A 15,753-nucleotide genomic window follows, 5' to 3' on the forward strand; every position below is an offset into this window, starting at 1 on the left:
AGGGGTATAGAAACTGGTTCAGTGTTTCAGAAGACAAAGGTCCACTTGAGCTCCTTTTAATTCTGTTTGATTATTGCAGTTTGCGTAGTATCTTTATCTGTGAGTTGTAAGGCTCAGTCTTCTATTTCAATGCTGTTGATGGATTAGGCTTCAGTGGGTACATTTATGTCCATTTTGTTCCAGAAGCTCCTGAAGAGGTTGGTGAAGGTTGCTAAGAATTTTATATTGGAGATCTCTAGTCCTTCTTCTAGGATGACAGATCCCAGAGAAAAGTGAATGATTGTAAATCCAGTTCAAGCCTGCAGTGTAAATGTACCCTGGGGACCTGGAGATGGAACAGTGCCATAACTGGTAATGCTCCATTAACAGCTATAGCATTCCTGGTTCTGCTGTACTAGCACAACCATTCTCCACCTCTGATCTGTCACCTCTTTTTCCTGTGCTTTGCAACAGAATCATCTGGACACACTGTGAAGCATCAGGAGTCGCATAGTGTGGATAGGGACAGAGCCCTTGCCCTGCAAATCTAGTATGTTGGGTCAGTGGCTTGGCTTCAGACTCTGATTATGGGTGGTTGGATCTAAAACATGGCAGGGACTGATGATTTAATACTGACAGCAATAATGAACAGCTTGATAGGTGTAGGAACAAAGCATGTGCAAAAAAAAAAAGGGTTCTGAATGTGAAGGAAGGGGAAGAATGGGGAATATGGATATAGAAACTGGTTTTGCAGCCATAAAGAAGATCCACGTATGATCCTATGACTGGATGCCTCTTCTTGGTTCAGGACAAGCAACTTAGAAGTGTTGGGAAATTTACTCTAGAAGTTTCTGTGGGAAAGCACAGCAGCTGCAGAATAAAAAAGGTCTCTGCGAAATCACAAATAGAGAGGGATTGATAAGCAATGTTAAATGATATTTCCTAATTGCTTAGACTTAGCTGTTTGTTTAATTTTCTTTTCATTTTTTCTTTGAAAGCAACCAGCAACCAAGACTGGGGTAAGTAGATGACTTTCCTGTAATTGAATTTGTATTTCACAGATTTTGCTGAAGTGCCGTGAATGTTGTTCACAGGTGTATGTAAAATTTCATTTGCACTTGTCCTGCTTCTAAACCTAGAACAACGCAGCTAAAATTAATGTTTGTTACAAAGCCAACTCAAAATCATAGAAACTGGCTCCAAACCATCTAACTGTATGATTCTAAACATTTTTAGCTTTCTAGACCAATCCTATTACATCTTTTTATACTTAGTGTTTATTTCATTTTGTGGAGCTGGGGTAAGCCTAAGTGAGAAGTGCTTATGTTCTGCTGATTTCAACTGGAGAATATTAGCACAGGTTTCATTCAGTGACATGATTGTTGTTGTTTTCCCTGTTTACACAAACTTGCTGGCAAGAGACTTTTTTTTGAGAGAGAGAAGGGATTAGAGTACACATCAAATCTATTGGTTTTTAATATTTTGTGTTTTGTTTTAAGGGAAAGTACTATAGGTATAGGGGACATGGGTGGTGCTGTGGGTTAAACCACAGACCCTAGGGCTTGTCGATCAGAAGGTTGGCGGTTCGAATCCCCGCAACGGGGTGAGCTCCCATTGCTTGGTCCCTGCTCCTGCCAACCTAGCAGTTTGAAAGCATGTCAAAGTGCAAGTAGATAAGCTACAGCGGGAAGGTAAACGGCGTTTCTGTGTGCTGCTCTGGTTCACCAGAAGCGGCTTTGTCATGCTGGCCACATGATCTAGAAGCTGTATGCTGGCTCCCTCGGCCAATAACGCGAGATGAGCGCTGCAACCCGTGTCGGTCATGACTGGACCTAATGGTCAGGGGTCCCTTTACCTTTTACTATAGGTAAAATAAAAGGAGAATTCCCTGGATGCCTGAGATTTAGGTTTGGGCAAGTACTCTTTGGTAAGAGAGCTTCAGCAGAGATTTAAAACCACAAAACATACAGCAAAGTAAAGATTGGAAAGATAGCCTGTAAGACTTTTTAAATACCCCCTTCTAAGTTGCTTCCAAAGTTCTCCACTTCCCTTAGCATAGAAAGAAAGAGACCACACATTTGGCATCTTTGTAAATCGCTTTCAGATTTCTTTCTTTCTTTTTTTAAGTCAAGCAGTGCATAAATTTTATGAAATAAATATTTGGGAGTTTCCACAAGTGCATTTTTTTAATGGCATAGATGCATTCTGCCAGAATCATGGAGTTTCCACCAAATATTAAAGCCCTTTAGATGTCAAATTGTGAGTGCGTGCAGGGTTGTGCCCTAAATGTACTTCCATCTTTTGCATTGCAAGGGAACTTTGGAAGATCAAATCATCCAAGCCAACCCAGCCTTGGAAGCCTTCGGGAATGCCAAAACTCTGAGAAATGACAACTCCTCACGCTTTGTAAGTATGCCTTTTTGCTGTGGTACTTTACCAGTCTGCCTTCATTAGTAATACCGTATTGATAAAAACGTTCAGCATTCAACATAGACAGCTGTACGGCCTTTTCACACCTACCATTTATAGTGGAAGAGTTGTTGTTTGATCTTACATTTGTGGGAGTGAATTTGTAGCTAGTTATCGACACTTTTGCTCACACATCGCTATTATTAGAGAGCAGTGTAGGGATTTCCTGTCAACGTGATTGGCAGGTTGTGCCTGAGCTGAGAAAAGTTCAGTAGTAACTGCAGTCACACCCCTAATGAACTCTCATGTTCTGCCAGCCAGTAAATGTCAGAGTTATGAGCATGTGCATCAGGATAGCCCTTTCACGGCTATTTAATTAACTAATTCCAGCATACTGACCTTGTGGAAGTATAGGAGTTTAGAAGAGGAACTACATGCCTGCCTGAGGCAATAGCAAGCCTAGTTTCTATAATGAAATTTTGTCTGCTGCTGTCATGGCCAGTACTTTGCCTCACTATCTTTGTCTCTATCTGCCACATTTCTTCTCTGAACTGAGCTTGCATACCAACCGCTTGCCCCCATCAGAGAGAAGCGGCATGAAACAGGCATCTCCCAACCCCAACCCCTCCTCACAGAAAATTGGATGGTGCTTGCACACATGCCAAACAACTGAAAATATTGAGAATCCCTTTTGTATCTTTAACAAAAGTTGGGGGGGGGGTTGCATTCCAAGAAATATGGGGTTGTGAGGCCATTATTCTGGGATACTAGCTGAATGATCCCGATGTTGTCTAGCAATATGCCCCCAAATCTAAATCTCTAAGTAGCTATTCCACTATAAATGGTAAGTGTGGAAAGGCACTTATTGAAACATCTACAGATACTGCTTCCAGTCCCACCTTTTGCCCTTCTGACTGAGCACTTCGCAGTAGTCTCTGCCGTGTAGCGGGTGGAACAGGACTGAAGCAGCAACCCCTGTCTTCACCAAACATTCACCCAGCCAACTACACAATGCATACAACAGGAGACATGGCTTTTTGCAGAGTTTCTAAACTTGCAAGGCAGGAGTTGTGCGGGCAAGCTTTGAACACAGGTTGGCTTTGGCTGGAGGCTGCTGCCATGATCTTGCTTCGCCCTCTCACAACAGGTGTTTATTGAACACATTGTACATATTTTGAGTGTCAGCCAGCGGACTTGAGTTCTGTTTGGACAATCACTTGATATTTATAAAGCAGCCGTTATATCCTTCATACAGATATTTTTGGACCACTTCACAGCAAAATAACGGAGCTTGCTAATTGGAACTAGGAAGGGATGGACATAGCAGCATGCATAAACCACAGGAAATGTCAGAAAGCAGAAAAGTGCATATATCCATGCAAGAAGGTTGTCAAGGGGATAATTTGACCAATTAATCAAGTGCAGCAATGACGTATCAATGAACTGGGCGCTGCATCCTCCTGTCCAGAAGATGTAAGGTGGTTACATCTTCTGAATGGATGAGTGGGATGCAGATAACAACTGCAGCACAGCACAGTTACCGCCTTGCTCTTGTACAACCCTCGACTAATAAAACAGAGCAAAACACTGTGTTAATTAAAGCACACAAGTCACGCGGAACAATGCCCAAAGGATGCAAAGCAAGCTGGTCACAAGTCAACAGAAGGGTGCTGTTGTTATAATTATGGTATGTGGAATGCAAAGCTGCTGAAACCATAGTCTGTCTCTGCAGTTTCCCAGTTCATGTACTTAACAAAGACAGAGGAGATGTGAGAATCTTTAGACACCTGAAGGTTGCACAATCTGTTTCAAGCAGATGACATGGTTCCCCCTCCCCTTAATCTCACTCCGTACATGTGAGGTGATAAACCTTGCCTACCTGAAAGGAATATTTTAAATTATTGTAATGTATCCACTCATCATGTAGCCCCCCCACCTTAAAACATGACAACCAATAGCTAAAGCATCTCCAAATAGATGCCCGCCCTTGCTTTTGGTTCATATTTCTAATTGTTTATATATTCCTTTTCTATCTGTTGGTTGTTGCAGTTATGTGTATTGATATATTCTCTTTTGTACAAATTAGGGTAAATTTATCAGAATCCATTTTGGAACTACAGGCAAGCTATCTTCAGCGGATATTGAAATTTGTAAGCAACATGCTAATTTCTATACTTACTTGAGCTGTATATTCAGATTGCATGTTTCATCCTATTACTCAATGTAATTCTTCATTACCCAACCAGATCTACTAGAGAAATCCCGAGTTATTTTCCAACAACCAGGTGAAAGGGACTACCATATCTTCTACCAGATCTTGTCTGGGAAAAAGGCAGAGCTACAAGGTAAGAGAAAAGAAAGACGTGGTGTGTGCAAATTAAGAAATGCAATATGATCAGCAGTGCTGGATTAAAGAATGAAAAACTAAAGACAGATGATTTGCAGAACACAATTAGGTTCAGTGGCGGGTTGTTGTTGTTTTTACACTTTTTGTAACTGCTTGTTGGTGCAATCCTATGCACACTTTTATGGGAGTGAGCCCCATTGAAGCAAGTGGGGCTTACTTCTGACCATGCACACACAGGATTGCACTGTAAAGTTACAATCAACACCCCACAATGGTCATAATTCAAATCAATGAAAGCTCTGCTTTTCATTTTTTCATTTGGGGTATGTTCACATTGACAGCTCAAAACACGGCAAGGTCGGTCCCCTCCTCTGCTGTGTTTGAAGCCTCAATTTACATGGTTTTGTTCACCTAAGAGAGAATTCTTTACCCAATACTCAAGAGCTTTTTGGTTTTCCTGTCTCTGAAACCTCACCCCCCCCCCGCCATTGAAGCTGTCACCCGCATGTGCGCAATGGCTGTCTCGAATGTTCAAACCATTCTGCAATATAAAGCAAATGTGGCTTAATTTTTCTAATTGAATTGAAACTGGTTTGAGAAGCTACAGGGCTGATCTGGTTTGGGACTAATGTTGTGCTAATGCATACTAACAGTGGGAGCACACTGGCTTGGTCCATCTGACTTGGTTGCCCCAGCCACGCTGAGCGGCTTTCAACAGATATAAAAACATAATAAGACAGGGTTTGTGTGAACATACCCTTAATATGCCTTTGAGCTTTGCCATGCCCTAGAATGTTATTGGTGCTGGTGCTAAACAAAGAAATCAGCAAAGGTTCCCAGAGTATCTGGCTTCAACCCCATTGGATGGATCTCCTTGCTTGATTCCCTTCCATATATTTTCACTTATTCTTTTTTTGTTTTTGTTAAAAGAAAACCATTTTAATTAAATCTGTGTTTCATTAATTGCTATACTTGGGACCAATTTAATGTGTACATGGCTTCAAACGATAATGTTATATATAGTTTCATTTCATTTTAGAATTGTACACTGCCTTGTAAGGGCATTATGGCCTATAAGACAGTTTAGAATTCCTTTCAATAAACAAATGCTGGAAACCAGGGGGGGGGGGTTACAGTGCCCAGGTGCCCATGTTCTGCTTGTGAGTATCCAGGGGAGATCTGGCTGGCCACTGTGAGAACAGGATGCTGGAACTAGGTGGGCAATTGGCCTGATCCAGCAAACTTCTTTTTATGTTCTTATATATTATTCTCTTTGAATCTGTAGATAGGGTTTTGCCTAAGACACATCTTTGCCTCGTGACATTTATCCATGCTGATAGTGAGTTGATACAGATTGCTAGAAATCCCCAGCTAGGCAGTGCTTCTTCTAATATAGCGAAGCATCCCTTTATCCATGCGCTAAATTGCTGCTTGGCAAAAGCAGTAATAATCTCATTTGAGTTCTTGTTATCCCGGCAGAGTGGTCCATCTGCTAAACCCTTAACCCAGTTAGCCTTTGCTGTGGTCTAATTAAGGAAGATTAAAGGAACTGTTTCAAAGTAATTTTGTGCTAACAGGATTTGAACGCAAATATTGTACTGTGAAAATGTACCTTCCACGGTGAATTTATTCCTCTGCTACACATGCTTGCAGAGATGCTTGCCTGCATCAGTCACCACCCAAATTTTTATTTAACTACTACAATCAGTTGCTCATAAGTAGTCAGGGCCGTCTTAAGAATATCGGGCGCCCTGGGGTGAAGATCGCTCCGGTGCCCCCCGCCCCATTTCCCACCGCGGCTGTCTGGTGGGCACAGCGCGGCTGCCATGGGCACCCTGTGCCACCCAGCCTTGCCTTAGAGCCGGCCCTGTAAGTAGTCCTACTGAGGGAGAGAAATTACTGTCGGTAATAATGTCTATAGTACACACATATCCTGTTGTCTTAACAAATCTCCTGAGTCTTCCTTCTGTCTTACTTTTTGGCTAATATTCTTCACTGTCATTTGAATTTCCAGTGCTTTTCTACAGGGGATCAATGCACTGGAATCAGCTGAGGCTCTTTAGTTCAGTGTTTCCCAACCAGTGTGCCTCCAGATGTTTTGGGACTACAACTCCCATCATCCCTAGCTAGCAAGACCAGTGGTCAGGAATGATGGGAGTTGTAGTCCCAAAACATCTGGAGGCACACTGGTTGGGAAACACTGCTTTAGTTGACTTAGAGCAGGCACCCCCAAACAGCGGCCCTCCAGATGTTTTGGCCTACAACTCCCATGATCCCTAGCTAACAGGACCAGTGGTCAGGGATGATGGGAATTGTAGTCCAAAACATCTGGAGGGCCGAAGTTTGGGGATGCCTGAGTTAGAGTTTGTTGGGCCCTGTGCCTTTTATCTGTTGCAGAAGAGGAAGGATCTGAAAGCATGGCACCGTATGATACCAAGTTGACCAAGGTGTGAGACTTGGGGGCTTTTGGCCAAGTGGAATTAGCTGTATGAGCACAAGAGTGACTAGGTGGCACTGTGCAGCAAGGTCCATTAATTTTGACAGGTCTACTCTGAGTAAAACTTATTTGAGCACAGAAATAAAGATCATTTGCAGGTCCACCTCAAGATGAAATCCAGGCACTGCAAGATGTCAGAAGTGGAATACTTATTTAACCCAGCAACATCTGAAGAGCAACAAGTTCCCTAGCCCATATCAAAGTGGTTTGTGGTGGAGGAAACTTTTATGTACTTTTGTGAACAAATAGCAGGTTGGCTCAGAAGAAATAATTGTCCGACTTCAAGTGGTGGTGTCCAACTTCTTTCTCTTGGTCTTTCCTGTGGAAGTCATACATATGGCACGTATAAGTGATCCAATTTAGGAGCTAAAACTCTACACATTTCTGTAGATCTAACTTCTTCCAACGATATTCCACTGTCATTGTGATGCCACCATAAACCTTGTCTTATGACGTTGCACTTATGGGTACATGTTGGCTCATGAGGTACACTCAGTAACAGACCAGATCTCAAGAAGAGAAGCTGTTTTAATTTTTCTTATCTGCAGATATGCTCCTGGTGTCGACAAATCCCTACGACTTCCACTTCTGCTCACAAGGTGTAGTTACTGTGGACAATCTGGATGATGGGGAAGAGCTGCTGGCAACTGATGTAAGATATGATTCATTTTGATTAAAGATTGCAAAATCTTGCAAGCCATCTTCTGTTGCAGATGTTGCTGTGGTTAGATATTTCTTTTGTTCTCACTAAAATTGTGGCAGCAGATTTGAAGCACAGCGCACCCAGCCCATGGAAAACGTGCTGTAGCATAGAGTAGCTGAGCACAACTGTGCTACCAAGTCAGGGCATCTGGTGCACTTCAGTATTTAGGATGCTCTTAGCATAGGGTCCTCATCTTGCTTTAAGTCTTTCAGAGTAGGAAGAGTGGGGAAATGCAGACACAGCCTTAGGGCTATGGTTTCCATTACATTTTGTAGGTTTCCATTAGGTCTTGAGTACATAGGAAAATAATTCTTATCTCTATATGTACAGATATTATAAAAAGCAACAATAAATCTGTGTATCAGCATTAATAATTCTTTAAAACTTGATCTTCCAGGGCGGAGACAGTGGGTGGTACCCATTTTTTTTGTTCCACAAGGGATTTCCATTGAACATTTGATACAACACAGTGGTCATATCATAGAATCATAGACAGCAGCACTAAGAAAAACACACCAGGTATAAGAAGTCCATTTTGATGTAGGGCAGTGGTGGGTAATCTCCAGTCCACAGGCCGAATGTGGCCCTTGGGACTCTTTGCAGGCTATGCCTCTGAGTAGGCCATACTCTGCAGCCTCCTTGAGTGTCTGGGCTGTGATAATGCCTATTGCTTGCCTGCATAGAGGAAGGAGAGACATGTGGCTGGACGGTCACGTAGCCTATTGTACAAAGGTAAGAATCAAATCTGTTGTCTCTGATCCCCCTCACTTTGTTATCTCTTGTCTTGCCCACAACTGGCATGAAGGCCCCAGAAGGTTGTGCATAGGCTGAAGATTCCCCATCTTGATGTAGATATCTATGTAGAGATCAAATATTTTGCTCATTGGAATCTCTGTAGTCAACCTCAAGTAACCTTTTGACAGTTCCCATCAAATGTGAATGGTGCCTTGCTAAGGTACTCTTGGTGACTGTTCCACAGCTGTAAAATTTCTTTCTTCTGGGATTCACAAGATATTGACATCATTATGTGCACATATCCCATAATGTATTTTTAATGCTATCCTATAATGTGTTTGAATGTTATTCCCTACGCTTTTGGTGTTCTTAAGTACTTTGTAATGCATTCACATTGCACATAATGCATATTTTTGGTAGGGACAACATAGCAATCCAAAATAATCCCAATAAGTTCCCCCTGATATTGGTATTAAACCATTCATCCTTTTATAGTCTATTTAGGGGTTGGACAGGGGAGGGATCTTACTGGCTAAGGTACTTCTGTATTAACGCCCCTCATCTGAACAACGGGAACAACAATTTGAGAGAAAGATAAGCCAATGCAAAAAATCACTTGCTTAGTATCCATCAGATAAATTATGTTATTTCCAACAGACCAACTGAGCAGTAAGCAAACAGAGGACTCGTGCATTTTGAGAATGTAGTTTTGGATACGGTAAATGAGCAGAGGGTCCTGGTTTGTGCATATGTTAGAATAGCCCACATGTGGTGTTATACCTCAGTGAAACTGACACACATGCAGGGCACAATGTTTCCAGACCATTGGACAGATTGTGGTCAGTGGTGAGAGTGGCAACACATAGTGAGATTTTGGGTACTCAATGAGAGTAATATAATAACTAAGCAGATTTTTTTTAGGGGGGAGAAAGAATGTAATATTTAAGGGCTTGATTAGATTGATTTTAGCTGCTGAAAGATTTGTGATAATGGAACTGTGGAAAGAGCAATAGGACTCTCATAGTACCTCTCGGTTACAGTAAATCTTGGGAAATTACCATTGCAGAAAAGCTTATACATCAAATCCATTTCATCAAGGAACAAACAAAACAGAGCAATTTTTTTGTACAGATAGGAGTAGCTTTTTAAAATGCTAATAAGATTGACTGGACAAGACAATACATGATTTAGGAAAAAACAACCAATGATTTAAGTTTGTGGGGAATTCCCATCGGTGGAATACAGAAGAAGACTCAATGTCATATTTATCAATCAGGGTGACTTAAAGCATTATAAACAATATTCTTTATCCCCCCCTATTTTAATTGATTTTCCAATAATATATATTAAATGAACACAATTAAATCCACACAGTGAGAAGGGGTCCACCCTCCTGCTGCCAAAAGTAAGTGTTCTTGTTCATATTATATTGTATGCTCTTCAATCATATTCATTTACTGTCTATTTTTGTCAATCCTTCAAGCAGGGATCTTCTATATCATATCATCACCATCATCTCCATCAATCAAAGGAGACAAGACATACACAAACATAGTTCTGACAAGGAGGAAGCAGCCAGGAAGTCCAGATGGCAGCCAACATAGTGTTCTCCATTCCACATGTGTAAAAAAAATGGTCACTAATTGGCACAGAAAGTATCTGGCTTCTTTTCTCCCCTCTATACTGCCACATCATGGGTTATTTTCTCCTCAAGGAGCTCTTCATACATTGCTAAACCATAAATCTAGTCCTATAGACCTCGTAAATTTCACTAACTTTGGACTATAAAGATTCTCACTACTAACCTTCTGAACAGACCTGTTGTATTAATATATTTATCCGTCTCTTCAAGAAGAGAAAGCAGAGGCAAGTGAAACAACATTGTTTATGATGCCTTAAGTCTCTCTGATTGATGAATATGATACGGTAGCAGTGATTGTCTTCTTCTGTATCAGTCCCATAGCAAAAAAGAATATTGTTACAGGTCTGGGGCAACAGAGTTTGGCGGTGCAAATGCTAGAGTTAGTGAATGCTAGAAATTAGTTAATGGTAGAATTTAGATAATGTTTGGAATATTGAAGGAAAGATGCCAGGCCAGGGCCTCACTTAGGAGAGAAGTTATTAAGAATGGAAAAGGTGCTGGAAGAGAGTCATTAACCCGTCAATAAAAACCATAAACAGGGCAAGAGATTTTCTGATAAGGGCCTAGTGGGGAGCTCCCATGGTTACCATGGGTGGAGAAAGGTGTATGATTTCAGCTTCCATGACATAGGAAAACAGGGAAAGGGGGGCTGTGCCCATGGGGGGGGAGAGAGAGCTGTTTTACATGAGGCTGGGGATTTTTTTTTTCTGGCAAGGGTCTTCGGGAAGAAGGGTGGAGCCAGAACTCCAGGCAGAAGCCATGCAGGGCAGAACCATCTTGGCAGACTGGGACGGAGACTCCAATGCTACACTGCTGTGGGAAGCAAGTCCCTCTTGTGATGTAATGCTCTGAACTCTCTCCAAAGTAGACCCAGGTGTAAATATGGGTACAATAAACCATGGATGGCGGCTAACAGATTGAGGTTGAATCCTGACAAGACAGAAGTACTGTTTGTGGGGGACAGGAGGCAGGCAGGCGTGGAGGACTCCCTGGTCCTAAACGGGGTAACTGTGCCCCTGAAAGACCAGGTGTGCAGCCTGGGAGTCATTTTGGACTCACAGCTGTCCATGGAGGCGCAGGTCAATTCTGTGTCCAGGGCAGCTGTCTATCAGCTCCATCTGGTACGCAGGCTGAGTCCCTACCTGCCTGCGGACTGCCTCGCCAGAGTGGTGCTTGCTCTAGTTATCTCTCCCTTGGACTACTGCAATGCGTTACCTTTGAAGGTGACCCGGAAACTACAACTAATCCAGAATGCGGCAGCTAGACTGGTGACTGGGAGCGGCCGCCGGGACCACATAACACCAGTCTTGCAAGATCTACATTGGCTCCCAGTACGTTTCCGAGCACAGTTCAAAGTGTTGGTGCTGACCTTTGGTGAGACCCTAAATGGCCTCAGTCCAGTATACCTGAAGGAGCGTCTCCACCCCCTTCGTTCTGCCCGGACACTGAGGTCCAGTACCGAGGGCCTTCTGGCGGTTCCCTCGTTGCGAGAAGCCAAGTTGCAGGGATCCAGGCAGAGGGCCTTCTCGGTGGTGGCGCCCATCCTGTGGAGCGCCCTCCCATCAGATGTCAAAGAGAAAAACAGCTACCAGATTTTTAGAAGACATCTGAAGGCAGCCCTGTTTAGGGAGGCTTTTAATCTTTAATAGATTATTTTATTTCATTTTTCTGTTGTAAGCCACCCAGAGTGGCTGGGGAAACCCAGCCAGATGGGTGGGGTATAAATAATAAATTATTATTATTATTATTATTATTATTATTATTATTATTATTTATTATATTTTTTCAAGATTGTGCCTTGATTTCCCAATGGAAACACAACCTTGGCTGAGCTCCTGGAACCCCTGGAACCTCAAGCAGCCGCTTGGCGGAGATTGGGTTGGCGTGTAACACTATTATGTTCAGCTGTCATGCCATTGCAGTTGTTGGGCTATTTTTTTGGTCGGTGGTTTTATTTGCTTACCTTAAAAAAGGAAAAACAATCTCTCTCTCTCTGTGTGTGTGTGTGTGCGCGCGCGTGTGTGCGCGTGCGCAGTAATAACCAGTAGATTATTAGCGGTAGCAACTATTCTCTGTATTTGAGGAATAGGGCAGATTGAAAATAAATAGCAGAGGCTTCTTGTTCCTCTAGTTTATTTTTTGAAAGATCAATACCAGAACAAGCACAAACATCAGCCGTGCCGTGAAAGAGCTCTAGAAAATAAAGCTGCATGTTGTTTCACAGGCAAGTGACAAAATGTCCTGTTCTTTTTACTTTCCACAGCAAGCCATGGATATTTTGGGCTTTGTGGCGGAAGAAAAGTATGGTGCCTACAAGCTCACTGGTGCCATTATGCACTTTGGAAACATGAAATTTAAACAGAGACCCAGGGAGGAGCAGGCAGAAGCTGATGGCACTGAAAGTAAGTTCTTCAATATCTGCCCAATCACAATGTTCCATGCCCTGTGTTGAGCTGTGAGCCTGCAAGGCAAGGTCTGTTTTAAATGACTGCAGGGATGTTCACAAGTTACATTCAACGAGTGCACAATCTGTGTACACAAATAGCTGAGCTGTGCACATGTACAGTTATTCACAAGTAATGTTCAGCAAGTGTACAGACTGTGCACACAATAATTACATCAAGGCTACGATCTTTCACACTAACACTTGTACATTTGTAGGACCAGCTTATACCTGTGTTCATTGAAACACGTGAATAAGCCTTGTTAAAATCTTAAAGTTTTATTCCTCTCACTTCTGCGATTGTCATTTCCATGTGATTGGAACATACACATCATGACACTTCTGTGTTCTGCATGATGCTGATATTACTCTCCTGGTGGGGGGAGGGGAATAAATGTCAAAACACAACAATAGCAGCAGCTAGACTTTCAGACTCGGGTACTTGGGGTTAGAGAAACACAGTGAATTCAGGAAGGATCTGTGATGTAGAGGTCTGCAGTCTTTTAAATATACAGTGGTACCTCGACTTACGAACAACTCAACAACCGAATTTTTCGACTTACAAATGGGGCAAATGACTGCACGGTTACGAATTTATTGACATCCAAACGGAAACTGCAGCGGTTTTAGATAGGTTTTTTTTTTTTACTTACGAATTTTTAGATGGGGTTGCTTCGACTTATGAATTTTTCTGTTTCCAATTCATTCCTATGGGAAATCACGTTTCCAATGGCGCTTTTCAACTTATGAATTTTTCGACCTACGAAGGTGCCTTCGGAACGGATTAAATTCGTAAGTCGAGGCACCACTGTATTAAATTCTAGTACAGAGTAGGTGTTAGCTAGGATTTATATTTCCATGCTCCATTGTTGCTCTTTAAAAATGCTAGCCTATCCCAGTAAATGAGTGATCTGTAAATCTAAACCAGTCCAATCCTGTGTCAGTGAACTTGTTGAAATATTGTAACTCTCTATCAGGTGCTGACAAAGCTGCTTACTTGATGGGAGTTAACTCATCTGATATGCTTAAGGGTTTGGTGCATCCTAGAGTGAAAGTTGGGAATGAGTATGTCACCAAAGGCCAAAGTGTGGAACAGGTAAGGAGGTGTTTAAACTACATGAGCCAGCATGATACCAAACCCATATGCTGGGATGGAGAAACATTATTCTTTTGAGGGCTGCAGTTCCCTTGGGAGCAATCTGTCTTGGACTGCGTGCTACTGGGGGGGGGGGCTGAAGCCAGCAGTGGAGCTAAAAGTGGGCGGTGTACTCTTTTGAGCTTCAATTTATTACTTGTCTGACCCTTTCCAACAAATACATTGAGCTCAGATTGGCTCACAGTTCTCACCCAAAGTTTGGCGTTGCCCTCACCGGTTTTGGAAGGATCTTTTGGAAAAGTTGCATATGCCCAGAGACTTTGCGCCCACCCACTAGGGGAAATAGGAAGCCCCAAACATTTGTTTTTTTTAGATGCCCCTTTTATGACAAGGTACGCAGAGATACCATTGCCCCCCAACTGGAGGGGCTTGCTGACCTTCCAGATAAGCCTAAACTTAATGCTCTCCTCCTAGGCAAAGATCAAAAGATGACCTGGATGGTCACCAGGTTCTGCGCGCAGATTTGTAGGTGCAGACCATCCTCCTGGAACAAATTAGTCTGCTGGGAAAACAGTCGAAGTGAGCCTCCAGGGTGATAGGGCCAATCTGTATGGTATCTCATACTTTAAATTTTAGGTTTTCATGTGTCTATGCATTTAACTTAATTTTAATTCTTTAGCTGTTTGCTGTATATTGTTTTAAATGCATATTTTTTTCTTGTGAAAGCTGTCCTAGATGTGCCTTTCGAGCTGGTCTTTAACCTTAATAACCAAACAAATGAATGAATGATTGGCTCACAATAATAACAAACTGTTAAAAATTAGCAAACAACATTTCCAGCATATGAATAAACAACACAGCATATGAGTGAGGCAAAAACAACTCAAAAACAATTAATGCAAGAACTATTTGGATACAAGCCATTGTATTTCTTCAGTACACATTTCCTTACCACATTTCCTCAGAAATCAGTGCTACTGATTTTGATACGGATTAGTTGGGCTTAATGTAGAGAAAATTTAAAACCTCCCACAACAATATTATGAAACAGGAAAGTAGCTGGATTTTCATAAAACAAAACTGTAAATCCAGCTTCAAAGATTCCAAAGCTATATTGAAATCCATCTTGCATACAGCTGTATGAGCATATTTATGCCGAGTTGAAACTGCAAAACCTATGGCTTTGGGCAATTATTAAAGCACACATTACCACACCAAAGTCCTTGCCATTGGACAAAGCAGTAAACTATGCAAGTCCAAAATGAACTAGATAAGTTGTCGTTCAGCCAATAATTATGTTGCTTGGTGATGAAAAAATATAATTCCTCCTGCAGATTTCATATGTAGCTATATTTATTCCTGTTTTATAGGTCAGGGACTAAGGGTGAGAAATGATTTGCTTTATCAAGGTTGCATAGTTGGATCAAGTATCCCTCTGTATCGGGCTACACTAATCTTTGTTTTAGGTCAATAATTGTATACTAGGTTTAAACCCAGAATGTCAGTAGATCTAAACCTGGCATGTAGGATGCCCAAAGGGAGTATCTTCCGCAGACTTTTGATCACAAGGATTATTATGGTATTGTGTGATTGTTCTACCTCTCTTCTACAGGTTTCCTATTCTGTTGGGGCCTTATCCAAAGCTGTGTATGATAGGATGTTCAAGTGGCTCGTTACTCGCATCAATAAGACCTTGGACACCAAGTTGCCAAGACAGTTCTTCATCGGAGTGTTGGACATTGCTGGCTTCGAAATCTTTGATGTGAGTAATTGCCTCCCAAAATTTTCATGGTAGCAACAAATTGATTTAAAGTAATCATGTCTCTTAGCTAGAAGATAACATTTGTTGAAAGAGTCATTTATCAATGCTGTATTAGCAGGAATGTCACCTCAGATGTTGCT

The 15,753-nt window shown here is 42.0% G+C and overlaps 1 protein-coding gene across 1 annotated transcript in view; it reads left to right on the forward strand.

Moving 5' to 3' along the window:
- Positions 1-7,782: 7,782 nt before the first annotated feature.
- MYH15 (myosin heavy chain 15) overlaps positions 7,783-15,753 on the forward strand; it is a 67,694-nt gene continuing 59,723 nt past the window's right edge. Inside the window, exons 1-4 of the mRNA XM_088668996.1 lie at positions 7,783-7,884; positions 12,576-12,714; positions 13,733-13,851; positions 15,464-15,613. Coding sequence (XP_088525122.1) covers positions 7,783-7,884; positions 12,576-12,714; positions 13,733-13,851; positions 15,464-15,613 — 510 coding nt within the window. The remainder of the gene's footprint in view (positions 7,885-12,575; positions 12,715-13,732; positions 13,852-15,463; positions 15,614-15,753) is intronic.

This window comes from Zootoca vivipara, chromosome 4 (assembly GCF_965207765.1).
Source record: "Zootoca vivipara chromosome 4, rZooViv2.hap1.1, whole genome shotgun sequence".
NCBI lineage: Eukaryota > Metazoa > Chordata > Lepidosauria > Squamata > Lacertidae > Zootoca > Zootoca vivipara.